Genomic DNA, 16,264 nt, shown 5'->3' with positions numbered 1-16,264 from the left:
GATTTTAAAACTTTTTTTTTTTAAGAAGCTAGTGAATCCTCTGTGGCCTAGTCATGCTTTTTGGTGTAGTAGCCTCTTTAGAAGGATTTGATTTATTTCTGTATAGACAGCTATTTAGGCTAGGCCTATGTCATTTTGGAAGTATTAATTCAATTTATTTTAGGGAAAGCTTATCTTCCCCTAGCCTTATGTACATGCCCCCTATGCCTTTTTAATGTGGCAGAAACACAACCAGTCATTGTGTTTCCTCTGATTGTCAAACAATTACTTAACAAAGGATTATCAAAATAATTTCAGCATCCAAACCAACAGTGCACTGTGAACCCACTATTTGATGAATGGAAAGAGATATCAGTTACAAAACACCTACGTGTATTGTAATAACATTCTGTGATTGTCATTGCGCCTACACTTTTAGCCTGAATTGATGCATCCACTGTTATCCACGCACGCCTCGGTCACTCATCTCCACAAAATGTAACTGTTCTCCTCAAACCACAATGCATTTTGGAGCATATGCCACTCGGTTTCCAGTCAATTCGTTAATTTGTCATGCGGCTGACCTGCAGCAAGGTTAAATAATGGTGTAATAGCCTATAGTTTTTTGGGCATGTTGTATGAATTGTGATAGGCTCACGTTTTACCGGTACGATTTACCCCTACTATTTATTTTGCCGTACGGACCATACCGCCTTACTTTCACCCCTGACTCAAAACCACATGTAACTCTCAGCAAGGGCCTATCTCACTACCATAGTACATGATGCCATGCTGTAGGAAATCTTGATGTCCACTCGGCCTGATGCCAGCCCCTTAACCCCCCCCTCGCCATATCCCTTTGAGTTACAGTAGCAGACTGTAAGATTGAGGTCCTGAACAGTCAGTCAGTAGGCTGCCGACTCAGTTCTGATAAAGTGTCTCTTGTGTTAGCCCTGGTCTTACAGGCCTCGGCATTCCACCCCCACTCCAGGCCTGTGGTATGAGAGCCAACGGCTGGCGCTGCTGACAGGCAAGGCTGTTTTTAGCAGGTCGCAGAAGGTCAGTACCACTGGGGAAAATTGTGAGGGCTATAGATACCAGCAGTGCCCCTCCCCCCCTACTTCTCCCTCTCAACTTCCATAGTCCCACTGCAGGGGTCCGGGGACCAGGTTGGGATTTAGAGCCTGGGGTTCCCTGTAACTCAGCTTGTTTTAGCTGCCCATTGGTGTCAGCAGTGGGTTCATGTCTCCTGTAGCCTACTATGTTCTTATTCTCATGGTATTTTATTGATGTCACTGAGAGGTGATCTGGACTGTTCACCTTCTGAATGAGCAGTCAGGTATTCCCAGGGCAGACTCTAGGACTGCTGCGTTCAATATGGGGTGTCAGATTCTTTTTGCGCTTGTTAGCAGAAACTACCGTAAAACTTCCCTTTTAAACGTTGAGTCTGAAATAGTCGCCTGTCCCTTTTTTTTGTTGATAGCCGGGCAACAGCACACATTTCAGTAAATAAATGGCGGTTTCAAATAGATGCCGGGTCTGAATGAATTGTTTGAGGTTACCATGAATTACCCTGAATTGTTTACGAGGTTTCATGTTTGATTTGTTACATTAAATCATTCAGTAATTAATCAAAACAATTATGTAAATCATAGGTTTTTATCACTAGTTAGCTGCCAACAGCTGAGAACTGCTAGCTAACAGTCAAGCACAAAAACAGTGGGAGTAGAGACCCCTAGATTGGGAGATTGCCCTCTAGTGGCAAAAGTTATAACTGACACATGCGCAGTTAATAAAGAGGAGAATAATTATTCTGTCAAGGAATTATTCGATTTTTTTTTTGTAGAGTCATATTAAGACAAATTAAACGTGACACAGTGTGTAAATGAAGGAAAGTAAGAAATGTATTAAAATGTTGAAAGTGAATGCTGGAATTAAACAATTAACTATTCAAATGAGCAAAAGTTGCTTTAAGGAAATAGATGTCTGGCTCTAATAGAAGCCTGTCTCTAATAAGCACCTGTTGTGTTCAGGGATTTAAGCAAATAAATGCCCGGGCTATTAATTGAAGTTTCACGGTAACCCATAGGGTTTCTTCAAGTATGTGGCTTGTGAAATTACACATAAACACTGTCTCTGTGTAAATTTGGTGTAGGCCCTATTTTCCCCTGAACGAAGACCATTCTAGCAAGAGACCTTCTGGATGTTGGTAGTTAGACACCTAAATAAATTCTACTGGAAACAGTAGATGCATTTTAAAAAGAGCTTCCCAAACCTGTTGTTAATGTATGTAAAAGTATATTGGGTGTACTGTTGAAACTTCAGAATGATCTTGTGAAAAAGCATTTTGAATGTAAAAAGTATTTTAATAAATGTGTTGGTAAAATATGGATGAATCAAATCAGAAGTTCTTCATTTGAGCCCGTTTGCTATAGAAGGAAAATAATCCTGCAGCAACAGGAAATGTGAATTATTATGTGGATTATAATTTGATACATTGATACATTTTTCGTAAGGGAAAATCAAGTCTGAAATTTCAAAGTGGAAATTACAAACTTCAGAAGCCTTTTTAACCTAAAATACACTAAGTTTTAAATGTACTGCATTGCAGGAAAGTTCTCCTGCAACAGGGGGATCAAATTAAGATCCTACATCTGTAGACAGTGTCATGACAGTGGACAAACCCATGATGAACAAAATCTTCATCAAACCATGATCCGATGAAGAGATTCCATCTTGTCCGTAGCAGGCCAGTGAGGCCGTGATACAAGTGTTAGGCCTCCTTTCAGTATACAGTATCTATTACTCTTGGCTGGCAATAACTCTTTCTTTAGTTAGCTACTGTATTTCTGACTCTCTCTTTCTGCTGCTGCTCCTCTAATTCTGACTTTCTCTCTCTCTCTCTCTCCCTTCAACTTTTTTTCTTTCACCCTTTCTCTCTCTTCCTCTCGCTCCCTTTTTCTTTATCGCATGCTCTCTCTCTCTCTGTGCCCCACTTTTCCCTGTGGTTTTTGCCTGGCCCATAGAACGGGCCCTTTGTGTGGTGTGAGTGCACAGGAGATTTGAGCTGGCATATCAGCCAGCCATTCACGCAGACATCAATAGACCAGAGTCAGGGTGGAGGGTTAATATAGGTTTTGTGAGCCAGTTGGTAATCCACTCCTCACCCTGAATGCCCTTTGTTTTTCCTGGTGCCCCTCCATTTCCTCTTGCTATTTGCTTTGTGGGTCCGGTGAAAAACAAATGTTTCAATGAACTTGGATTTTGTAGCTAGACTGGGCTTATTTAGTCAGCAGGGGGAAATTCTACTTATTATTGATGGAGAGTGTCCTATTTTAGTCCACATTGAAGTAAATAAAAAAAGCAGAGAAACACGTCTTGCATGTTTTACTCCACTGACTCCAGTAGCAATGTAATCACTGTGTTGCTATCTCATTTCCTGTGTGCCATTATTGGGGGGGGGCGTCCCTGCTCTATGCCAATTGTAATAGAGTTGACTTGACTAAGTCCCTTAGGGTCCACAGTCAAAATTCATGTGGCGTCTTATATCTCCTCATCGTTTCACCCTAGCTAATGTTGTTTTAACAAATAGAGAATAATAGGTTAGAAAGCGGTCATGGCAGAAATAGGTTTGGAACAGCTGAGGCTTGTAAATGTTACCAGACCAGGCCACCTCAGGTGAACCTCTAGCCAGGGAGAGAGCCTAATCTACAGCTAAGGTCTGAGGCGAGAGGTCAAAGGTGGCCCTGGGCCCTTCCTGTGAAGCCAGGCGGCTGGACTTAGTCATCACCCACGCAGCTGGCCCCAACGGCGGTGGCAGTGACATCATTGTCACGGCAACCTTTGCTTATACTGTATGTCAAGAGACTCTACAACAGCCCCGTCTGCCAATTAGAGCTGGCATTTGTGGAGGAAGGGCCATCGCCAATGGCAGGCCCCGCCAGCCAGAGAGAACATGGGGAGGGAGCGAGAGACTCAGTGCAGCTGTCTTTTACAGAAGAGCTGGCCAACACAGGCCACACCCTCGACCCCTCGAGCACAAAGTATCAACACGTTTTATATAAAGTATTTTGTTACTTTGCCTTCTCCAATTTGGTTTATTTCTGACTTTCTTCATTTTAACTCGCCATGTAAGTCATTGAGAACAAATGGTATTTTAGCCAGTGCTTACCTAATCTAACCTCAGTCTCAAGGGGTACCCACAGAAAGTTCATGAGTGGTGCTGGTAGAACTTGAGTAGTCTCATTAACAGTGTGGGCGGCGAGCCCAGCTGTAGAACCATGCCAGGCCCCGTCTCCAGTGGGAGATCTTGCACCCATCCAATGACTCAGACAGCCCTGGTGTCAGTTTGCTTTGATCCTGCCCATCTCTCCCTCGCTCTCTCTCTCTCCCTCGCTCTCTCTCTCTCCCTCGCTCTCTCTCTCCATCGCTCCCTCTCTCCCTCTCTCTCTCTCGCTGTGTGTGTGTGTGTGTGTGTGTGTGTGTGTGTGTGTGTGTGTGTGTGTGTGTGTGTGTGTGTGTGTGTGTGTGTGTGTGTGTGTGTGTGAGAGACCCTGCTGCCACAATGCACCAAAGTCGTGGGAGTTAATCCCTCAGACTGGATACTGTTTGATTTACCACAAAATATTTTGAGGGGTTTGATCAGAAAAACACTTTGAAAGGAAACTATTGTAGTTGCACTAAAACACTGAGGCGTTTTAGTCTCTGTTTCTAATTATTATTTGAATCATGGCCTTTTATATAGCAAAGGGTAAATGATATTAATTAGCCCCTGACAATTATCCTGGGTCCTGTCATTAATGATGACTGTTATCGTTCTTTTTCCCTCAATATTAATGTGACAAGCCACATGGACACAACGTCTAGGAGCTTCAGTCATACAGTATGAATAGCTCAGGAAAAACTCTTGGCCCCTAAACACACTGTATTATAAACCACTCTGATCCAGCAGTGGTGTTTGGCAGTAGAGTAGAAAGTCCGTTTTACTAAATGGATTTTGATTTTGCGAGGCAGTAATGTGACATGAAGGGCTATTGAAAGCCTTTGAAGGACCTTTAGAATGTTGTTGTATCAGTGACACATCTGTCAAACGTACTGTACACCAGGAATGTCATTATTACTTCCGTTCGCACACAGAAGATTGTCATCGGTTTCATTACCTGTCTCAATGGTCAGTTTCCTTTGCAATACTCAGGACTCCCCGCTAAATTCAGAAGCAGGGCCATAACTCGGAAGCTGATAGGCAACCTGGTGCAAGATGCCAGACACCAGATACCACTGTATGAAAGGAGTTGATATTATGTAACACTGCTGTCTGGGCCATACACAGACCACTAACCTCTTATCTTCATAGTGGCAGAGAAGCAGTGGATTAGGATGGATAGAGGGAGGGAGGGAGAGGGAGGGAACAAGGAAGGGGGGAGAGTGAGAGAGAGGGAACAAGGGAGGGAGGGGGGAGAGAGGGGAGAGGGAGGGAGAGAGGGAGGGAACAGGGAGGGGGGAGGGAACAGGGAGGGAACGGGGGGGGGCAGGGAGGGAACAGGGGGAAGAGATGTGAGATACATGAGGGAGCAGATTTGCCCGATAACATCACTGTAGACAATTTTAAATCCAGATAATTTTTTTCAATAAAACAGTTTGTTGCTGTTCCATTTCAAGGTGACATTGAATGCATTTCTTTCACGCACAAAGCTGAGAAGCGGATTAAGTTATGATATTTCACTCTTTAAGTATAGAAGAACGATATGCTAGAGAATGTTGAAACATAAGGAAAAATGTTGTGAAAAGCAACAAAGTAAGTAAGCTTAAACATTTTCTTATCAAGAGGGATTATTTCCTTAAAAGAGAAGCAACTTGCAATATCAAATCTAAACTTCTGTCACTTTTGACGAAGTTTTGTTGTTCATTTGTTGGGTGCTGCAGTGCCCTGAGCTGCCTAATCTCTTTTCCAGCACTGGTTGGTTCCCGTTCCTTATTGGTGTGTTTAAATGAATTAGCTCTTAACACTGGTCTCAGCAGCTAGTGGCAGGCTGTCCGGCACGCTCCTTGTGATAACGGAGCTCCCCAGGGAGATACAGACAGGGACCCGTTCATTTTTTCACTTCAAGAGAGATTGAGGCACGGAGGCTGCTTGACTGGGGGTTGTCGTGTTGTTGACATTAAAACCAGTAGATAGTTAAAAACTCCCGATGGCGCCCAGTAGTATTTGAATTTGAAGCACGACATATTACTTAATCGGGCTGAATTGCACACAAAAGAAACCCGCCAAGGATCATGTTGAAAGTGGCTGTTACAGGATCATGGTCGATGTAGTCCTTTTTCATCCTGCCTGAGAGGGTCAACCGGGAGCCTCCTCATAGCCTGCCGGCTCGCGATTGGTCTGTGTCATCACGTGGTCCTGTGTGATGACAATGTAGTAGTCGAAAATGGATCACTATTTAATTAAATATCTCGATTTGTAGCGAACTTTAAAATAATTCACAGTGGGGATCGAACTTGATCATAATTAAAACCTGTTAGGGCTAGGGGGCAGCATTTGCACGTCTGGATAAAAAAATGTACCCGATTTAATCTGGTTACTAATCCTACCCAGTAACTAGAATATGCATATACTTATTATATATAGATAGAAAACACTCTAAAGTTTCTAAAACTGTTTGAATGGTGTCTGTGAGTATAACAGAACTCATTTGGCAGGCAAAACCCTGAGACATTTTCTGACAGGAAGTGGATACCTGATGTGTTGTATTGACTTTAAACCTATCCCATTGAAAAACACAGGGGCTGAGGAATATTTTGGCACTTCCTATTGCTTCCACTAGATGTCACCAGCCTTTACAAAGTGTTTTGAGTCTTCTGGAGGGAGATCTGACCGAACAAGAGCCATGGAACGATGATGTCCCATTAGACACCTGGCGCGCGAGTTCATGTTGGGTACCCTCGTTCCAATACGTTATAAAAGAGTATGCATTCGTCCACCTTGAATATTATTCATGTTTTGGTTAAAAAAGGCCCTAATGATTTATGCTATACAACGTTTGACATGTTTGAACGAACGTAAATATATTTTTTCCCCTCGTTCATGACGAGAAGTCCGGCTGGCTTAGATCATGTGCTAACAAGACGGAGATTTTTGGACATAAATGATGAGCTTTTTTGAACAAAACTACATTCGTTATGGACCTGTGATACCTGGAAGTGACATCTGATGAAGAGAATCAAAGGTAATGGATTATTTACATAGTATTTTCGATTTTAGATCTCCCCAACATGACGTCTAGTCTGTATCGCAACGCGTATTTTTCTGGGCGCAGTGCTCAGATTATTGCAAAGTGTGATTTCCCAGTAAGGTTATTTTTAAATCTGGCAAGTTGATTGCGTTCAAGAGATGTAAATCTATAATTCTTTAAATGACAATATAATATTTTACCAATGTTTTCTAATTTTAATTATTTAATTTGTGACGCTGACTTGACTGCCGGTTATTGGAGGGAAACGATTTCCTCAACATCAATGCCATAGTAAAACGCTGTTTTTGGATATAAATATGAACTTGATAGAACTAAAAATGCATGCATTGTCTAACATAATGTCCTAGGAGTGTCATCTGATGGAGATTGTAAAAGGTTAGTGCATCATTTTAGCTGGTTTTATGGTTTTGGTGACCCTGTCTTTGACTTGACAAAACATTACACACAACTCTTGTAAATGTACTGTCCTAACATACTCTAAATTTATGCTTTCGCCGTAAAACCTTTTTGAAATCGTAAAACGTGGTTAGATTAAGGAGATGTTTATCTTTCAAAGGGTGTAAAATAGTTGTATGTTTGAAAAATTTGAATTTTGACATTTATTTGGATTCAAATTTGCCGCTCTTGAAATGCACCTGCTGTTGATGGAGTGCACCACGGGTGGCACGCTAGCGTCCCACCTAGCCCATAGAGGTTAACACATTTTAGAGGCCAAAACACCATCTTTTGGCACTGCTAAGTTGCTACGCAGTAGCCGACCAGCCGAGCTTGTGACTTCACACTCCAGACCGGACACTGGTGGCCTGGTTATTTCCCAAAACACACAGCTGAAAAGCCCACCTGGATTTAACTGATTTAGTGGAGAAATGTCAACAACACACTCACAGGTTTGCAACAATGCATGATTACTCAATTTTACTTCTTAAGGTGATTTGTCATAGAATAACTTCCATTATAAAGCCAAAGCATTTTTTTATTTTTTTTTGGTGTTCCATCTCTGTCTGAACAGTTCTTTGTCAATGACATGATTGAGCTGAACGGGCAATCTGCAGTTTTGAAAAACAACAAACAGCTGAGGGATGGGGTTAGAGAAATGTAACCTCTCTCAAACTCATAGGCAGAGCTATGGATGCAAGGACTGACGATCAAAAATGACATTTTTAGCCATGCTTTGACGCTACACAGCGTTTCTTTTTAACAATCACAAAAAACAAGCTTATATGTTGGGTTCTGATGGGGTACGGCCGTTGTACTGAGCTCATGAGGCATTTCTTAGTAATTTCTTTAAGAATCAATGGCTATACACTGAGTACATGAAACATTAGGAGCATCTTCCTAATATTTAGTCGCACAATTGTCTCAAAGGCTCAAATCCTTCTTCAACCTGTCTCCTCCCCTTCATCTACACTGATTGAAGTGGATTTAATAGGTGACATCAATAAAGGATCATAGCGTTCACCTGGATTCACCTGGTCAGTCTATGTCATGGAAAGAGCAGGTGTTCTTAATGTTTTGTATACTCAGTGTATGTCATTAATTTAACAGTCCATACATAGTTGTACATGTAGCAATCACAGATGCTAAACCCTTTAATGCTAAAATTTACTTAGCTTTTGAAATCTTCAGTGTCTTGCACTTCTCTGTGAAGTCAGTTCCCATTCATCTCATTCTAATTATCACTTAGGCCTAAATGAATGAAGTGTGTCTCTATCTACAGCCAACTCACTCTTCACTTATGGTGTGTGTTAACTGAAGATGATGTGGGCGATGAAACTACGGAAAGCCATTCATTTTCAGTGGAGGAAAAGCGAAGTGGGCAGGGAAGTGTTGGGTGTAGTGTATTTGAGGTTTAAAAAGGGTTCTGAAATTTCAAAATGGAAATTACAGACTTGATTTTCCCTTACCAGAAATGTATCTACCCCATTAATTATAATTCACATTATAATTAGCATTTCCTGTTGCTGCAGGATTATTTTCTTCCTGTAGCAAACTGGCTCAAATTTAAGATCCTACGTATGTACCTAGCACCAGATTTTCCATTATATTGACAAGATAGTCGAGTGATCGCTCTAACAATGGAAATACATGTCCTTAAAGATGGAAGGAAGGCAGTAGGAGGTGAGATCAGGTGGGACCCGTATAGCCAATGAGAGGGCAGATACAGATGTAGGATCTTAATTTGATCACTCTTTTGTTGCTGAGAATTTTCCTGCTCACTAGGAAATGCAAATTGTGGTGTTTTAAAAGTAAAAAGGCTTCTAAACTTTGTAATTTCCACATTAAAATGTCAGACTTGATTTGCCCTAAAGAACATTTTATCAACCCCAACAAAAATGTATATTAATTATAATCCACATTTCATGTTGCTGCAGGAATATTTTCCTGCTGTGAGAAGCAGGGTCAAGTTAAGATCCTATAGCTTCGCCTCTTCCTCTCTTCTTGCACCCACATAAGGGTGAAGCTAGCGTGGCTATCTGAATTATCGCGGATTGTGAAAATCCCCCATTAGGCTACTATGATTAAAGTGCATGCAGACCCTATTGTTGAGATGTCATTACGTGGGGTATGCTATCGTACCTGTAGACTTAGTCATTGCGCTAATGCTAGTTAGCATTGGCTTGTGAAACTACCTCCAACTTCCGTCATACTGCATATGGATACCTAAAAATGGTATCCACAAGTTCATTTTCCTAGCCACCATGCTTCTACATCTGCATTGCTTGCTGTTTGGGGTTTAGGCTGGGTTTCTGTAAAGCACTTTGTGACATCGGCTGATGTAAAAAGGGCTTTATAAATACATTTGATTGATTTGACTCTGGGCAAGTAGTTAATCTCTCTCTCGCTCTCTCTCTCTGAAAAGTGAGTAAATAAGAAATGCCAGGCCGTTTATTACTATGTACTACTCCTGGGAGTAAAAGACTGCAATGAGCTAAGGGTTTTTAGCATGGGGGATATTTTGGGCGACGGAGGCATGAATCGCTTCACGCATATTGGTGACTACTGATGAACGGATCGTCCAATTTCAGTCTTCTACACCCATAACATACTGTACTACAACTGAGTAAATGTCATAATGACAGAATGTTCCTGGTGGTAGGTTATATATTTTCTCATGTTTCATGAGCTGAAATAAAAGATCACAGAAATGTTCCAAACGCACAAAACGCTTATTTCTCTCAGATTTTGTGCACAAATTTGTTTCCATCCCAGTTAGGGAGCATTTTTCCTTTACCAAGATAATCCAACCACCTGACAGGTGTGGCGCATTAAGAAGCTGATTAAACACTCTAAAATGTGCAGTTTTGACACACATCACAATGCCACAGATGTCTCAAGTTTTGAGGGAGCGTGCAATTGGCATGCTGACTGCAGCAATGTCCACCAGAGCTGTTGCCAGAGAATTTAATGTTCATTTATCTACCATAAGCCGTATCCAACGTCGTTTTAGAGAATTTGGCAGTGCGTCCAACCGGCCATTATAGCCGCAGACCACGTGTAACTACGCCAGCCCAGGACCTCCACATCCGGCTTCTTCACCTGCGGGATCGACTGAGACCAGCCACCCAGACAGCTGACGAAACTGTGGGTTTGCACAGCCAAAGAGTTTCTGCACAAACTCCTGGGCAGGCATAAGCTACGGACAACAAACACAATTGCATTTTATCAATGCATTTTTTTGAATGCACAGAGATACCATCACGAAATCCTGAGACCCATTGTCGTGCCATTCATTCGCCGCCATCATCTCATGTTTCAGCATGATAATGCGCAGCCCCATGTCACAAGGATCTGTACACAATTCCTGGAAGCTGAAAATGTCCCAGTTCTTCCATGGCGTGTATACTCATCAGACATGTCACCCATTGAGCATATTTGGAATGCTCTGGATCGACGTGTACAACAGCGTGTTCCAGTTCCTGACAATATCCAGCAACTTAGCACAGCCATTGAAGAGGAGTGGGACAACATTCCACAGGCCACAATCAACAGCCTGATCAACTCTATGTGAAGGAGATGTGTCGTGCTGCATGAGTTAAGTGGTGGTCACATCAGATACTGACTGGTTTTCTGATCCACGCCCCTACCTTTTTTAAGTTATCTGTGACCAACAGATGCATATCTGCATTCCCAGTCATGTGAGATCCATAGATTAGGACCTAATGAATTTATTTAATTAGACTTTTTTCTTATATGACCTGTACAATCTTTGAAATTGTTGCAGATTGCGTTTATATTTTTGTTCAGTGTAAATTGTTGCCAGTAACACAGTTAGTCATTAACCCTCTGGATAACATGAAAACAGCCTAACCAGCTCTGCTAGGGTGAGTAAAATGTTCACAGTGAGGTGTTCTCTCATTTGTGTCTGGAAGTAGCTAGCAAGCTAGCCAACTTTAGCCAGTTAGCTTGGGTGCTTGACTGCCGTCGTGAGGTCAGAACGCTCGGATCAACACTACTCCTCGTCAGAGTCCAGTGTGCGCTCTGAATGCTCCAAGAGCGAAACGCTCTTCATTTACGAACGGGCAATCTGACAACGCTCTGAGCGCACTTTGACACACTGGGTGCAATTTACGAACGCACCCTGTGATTGATGTTTACCATTGAGTGTCCATTGTTGAAGGGCATTTTGATTGTTGACCATCTTGTGTGTGTGTGTGTGTGTGTGTGTGTGTGTGTGTGTGTGTGTGTGTGTGTGTGTGTGTGTGTGTGTGTGTGTGCTGACCATCCACAGATCACCCCTGGGAGTAAGGCACAGCAGGGCAACCTGGTCCAGGGTGACATCATCGTGGCCATCGACGGGGTCAGCACTGAGGGCATGACCCACCTGGAGGCCCAGAACAAGATCAAGTGTGCCAGCTTTAACCTGGCCCTCACCATGCAGAAGTATGTACCACACACACGCACACACACTCACATACACACACACACACACACACACACACACACACACACACACACACACACACACACACACACACACACACACACACATACACACACACAGAAACACACAGAATAAAGAGTCTCTTGTGCCCCTCTCCTCCTTTCTGTGAGGGCCAACTCTTTTTAATAGTGGCCTAATTGAAGATTAGACAGATTAGGTGTCATTTTATAAAGGAACAAGGGACAGTGACGGAGTGGACTGCCTCTTATCCCTGTCTGGATGGACAGACCTGGAGCCTATTTTAGAGGTAGAGATGTGGCTTCACTGTCATCTGAGGACTGAGGAGCGAGGGAATGGATGGAGGGAGGGAACATAAGTCATGATATTTTCACCTGTTGTCCTGGCTAAAACTAGAGAACCAAAGATAGCTTTCGTATACTTTTATCACAGGACATGCATAAAGACGATGTCACTTTTCTTGCTCTGTTGACATGGTATTTTGTCCATACAAATAACCAGAAGTGCACTCAGTGAATGTTTATCAATGTTACTATATGAAAAGCTAATCAGTGTAACAATATTATAAGCAAGCAGCGTATGTTTCTGGACCATGCTTGAATTTATTAGTTTGGAATAAATGCTTATGTACAGACCCATATCTCACGACCAAACCTAAGGCAAGACAAACCACAAACGCTAATCTGTCTGCAAATTGTGTCGTCTGGTCGTCCTTCACATTGGCCCATGTCGTCTTCTCATTAATTTTAATCTGCTTTGCTACAAGGCGTGACTCCTGCTGAATCATCCCCCGCCATTGATCTACAGAAAACACAGTGGATGCCTTCAATTACTCACACGCGCACGGATTCACACACACACACACACACACACACACACACACACACACACACACACACACACACACACACACACACACACACACACACACACACACACACACATCTTGACTCCCAAGGTTTCAGAGACTAGATCAAGTGATCATGGGAAAAAAGCACCTCAATAGTTCATGTGTGACATGAACGCTTCCCATATCAAACTTTTAGCAAATTATTATTAAATACAAGTCATTTTTCCAACAATTGTTTACAGACAGATTATTTCACTTATAACTTACTGTATCACAATTCTAGTGGGTCAGAATTTTACACACACTAAGTTGACTGTGCCTTTGAACAGCTTGGAAAATTCCAGAAAATGTCATGGCTTTAGAAGCTTCTGAAGCTAATTGACGTAATTTGAGTCAATTTGAATCAATTGGAGGTGTACCTAAGGATGTATTTCAAGGCCTACCTTCAAACTGCCTCTTTGCTTGACATCACTGAAAAATCAAAAGAAATCAGCCAAGACCTCAGAAAAAAAATTGTAGACCTCCACAAGTCTGGTTCATCCTTGGGAGCAATTTCCAAATGCCTGAAGGTACCACGTTCATCTGTACAAACAATTGTATGGAAGTATAAACACCATGGGACCACGCAGCCATCATACCGCTCAGGAAGGAGACACGTTCTGTCTCCTAGAGATTAACATACTTTGGTGCGAAAAGTGCAAATCGATCCCAGAACAACAGCAAAGGACCTTGTGAAGATGCTGGAGGAAACAGGTACAAAAGTATTTATATCCACAGTAAAACAAGTCCTATATTGACATAACCTGAAAGGCCGCTCAGCAAGGAAGAAGCCACTGTTCCAAAACCGCCATAAAAAAGACAGACTACAGTTTGCAACTGCACATGGGGACAAATATCGTTTTTGGAGAAATGTCCTCTGGTCTGATGAAACAAAAATAGAACTGTTTGGCCATAATGACCATCGTTATGTTTGGAGGAAAAAGGGGGAGGCTTGCAAGCCGAAGAACACCATCCCAACCGTCAAGCATGGGGGTGGCAGCATCATGTTGTGGGGGTTAAACAATTTAAAAGCAATGCTACCAAATACTAATTGAGTGTTTGTAAACTTCTGACCCACTGGGAATGTGATGAAAGAAAGAAACGCTGAAATAAATCATTCTCTCTACTATTATTCTGACATTTCACATTCTTAAAATAAAGGGGTGATCCCAGGGAATTTTTACTAGGATTAATTGTCAGGAATTGTGAAAAACTGAGTTTAAATGTATTTGGCTAAGGTGTATGTAAACTTTCGACTTCAACTGTGTGTATGTATTTTTTATTTTTTTTACATATATTTTTTTACTTTTATTTAGTCAGGGGAAACCCATTTGATACCAGGATCTCATTTTTAAAGGTGCCCTGAGCACAGCTATACAAGTGTACAGAATGATCACCCAAACAAAGATTTAAAAAAATGTACATTACAAGCTCTTCATTCGATCAAAACAACTGCAGCTCTCATTCAGCACATCTAATACTAGAGTCTTAAACTGCCCTGGGAGTATCAGGGAAACAAGATGCAATGAGTTCTGCAGGTTATTCCAAGAATGGGGGCATTAAAACTGAAAGCGGGTTTACTTAGATTGGTAAGGACTATTGGAACCTTTAGAGTTAACCATCCCTGTGTCACGTCCTGACCAGTAAAAGGGGTTATTTGTTATTGTAGTTTGCTCAGGGCGTGGCAGGGGGTGTTTGTTTTGTGTTTTGTTTGTTTCGGGGTTTTTGGTTTATGTTCTATGTTTTCTATTTCTATGTGGGTTTTCTAGTTTTTCTATTTCTATGTTCGTTTTTGGAACGACCTCCAATTAGAAGCACCTGGTTGTCGTTGCTTCAAATTGGAGGCCATATTTAAGTGGGTTTATTTTCTCTTGTGTTTGTGGGTGGTTGTTCCATGTATAGTCTATGTACCTTACAGGACTGTTTTTCGTCGTGCTTTTGTTCAGTGTTCATTTCTTGAATAAATCAAGAAGATGATTCACATCCCCGCTGCAGTTTGGTCCGATCATTAAGACGGTTATGACACCCTATGAACTGGTTTGGTGTCTCATATTTCTTATTTTAACAGTGAAGTGAGGTAGGTTGGAGGCTTTTTCAGCGAGCTTTGTAAACAAAAAGGAGGAATGAAGTGATCTACGGGACTTTAGTGAGACCAGCCAACCTTCTGATACAGGAGGCAGTGATGAGAATTAAACCTGTCACCTATGATAAAGCTAAGTGTGCTATGGTAGACTGCATCCAAACGTTTTAGTGCTGTCTGCTGTGGTTTGATAAATGGTGTCACCATAGTCCAAAACTGGCAGGAAAGTTGATTATACAATCTGCGTCCTGCTGTTTAGAGCGAGGCAAGATCTATTTCTAAAAAAGAAGCCCACTTTAAATCTTAGCTTTTTAACTAGCTCTTCTCTTTAAAAGTTAGATGTTTATCAATCCAAACACCCGCTCGATAAAAGAACCATCCAATGTGTAAATATTTGTCCATCTGAGACATTTTTGAATGAATTAGAGAACATCTATTTAGTTTTGCCCACAGTAATAAGTACCAGTTTTAAATCAACAAAGGCTTTCTGTAATGTAACAAAATCAGATTGCAGCTCTAACATAGCTTGGTCAACAGTTGGTGCAATGGCATACATAACCGTATCGTCTACATAGTGATGAATATTACAGGATTTAATAGACCAATATTATTGATATAAATAGTGAAGAGAACAGGTCTCAAAACCGACCCCTGCGGAACTCCTTTGATAATATTGAGGAAATTAGACTTGACACAATCATTGTGTCCTGGCTGTCAGATAGTTCTTAAACCATTTGTAACACTCCTGATCCAAACCAATTTCAAACAGTCTTTGAATGAGTAGCGAATGGTCAACGGCGTCGAAGACCATTGAAACGTCTATAAATAAGGCAGCACAATGATGTTTATGATCTAGACATTTTGACACATTATCTAAAACAAGCATTGTGGTTGATAAAACCAAACTTGTGTATAGTGAGAAGTTAAAGTTCTTACCTGGAGTTGGTCAGGTATTCTAATATCTTGGCTAGGCAAGATAACTTGGAGATTGGGCTGTTGTTACCTAAGTCAGGATCTCCACCCTTATGTAGGGGGAGAACATGTGCCGCTTTCCAGATCTTAGGGATAACATCAGTAGCAATTATCAAGTAAAAAAATCCAGGTTAAAGATTCAACAGTAAGTGGGGCAGAGAGCTGTAGAAAGAAGGGGTCAAGTGAATCAGCCT

The 16,264-nt window shown here is 41.7% G+C and overlaps 1 protein-coding gene across 4 annotated transcripts in view; it reads left to right on the top strand.

Moving 5' to 3' along the window:
* The window catches only part of LOC106606152 (LIM domain-binding protein 3), a 61,061-nt gene that overhangs the window by 5,941 nt on the left and 38,856 nt on the right, over positions 1–16,264 (top strand). For all 4 annotated transcript variants that reach the window (XM_014202295.3, XM_045720348.2, XM_045720359.2 and 1 more), the window contains exon 2: positions 11,959–12,110. In XM_014202295.3, coding sequence (XP_014057770.3) covers positions 11,959–12,110 — 152 coding nt within the window. The remainder of the gene's footprint in view (positions 1–11,958; positions 12,111–16,264) is intronic.

Source organism: Salmo salar, chromosome 01 (genome assembly GCF_965601325.2).
Source record: "Salmo salar chromosome 01, fSalSal1, whole genome shotgun sequence".
NCBI lineage: Eukaryota > Metazoa > Chordata > Actinopteri > Salmoniformes > Salmonidae > Salmo > Salmo salar.
The sequence above is the reverse complement of the archived record's forward strand: the minus strand, read 5'-3'. Positions and strand labels throughout refer to the sequence as shown.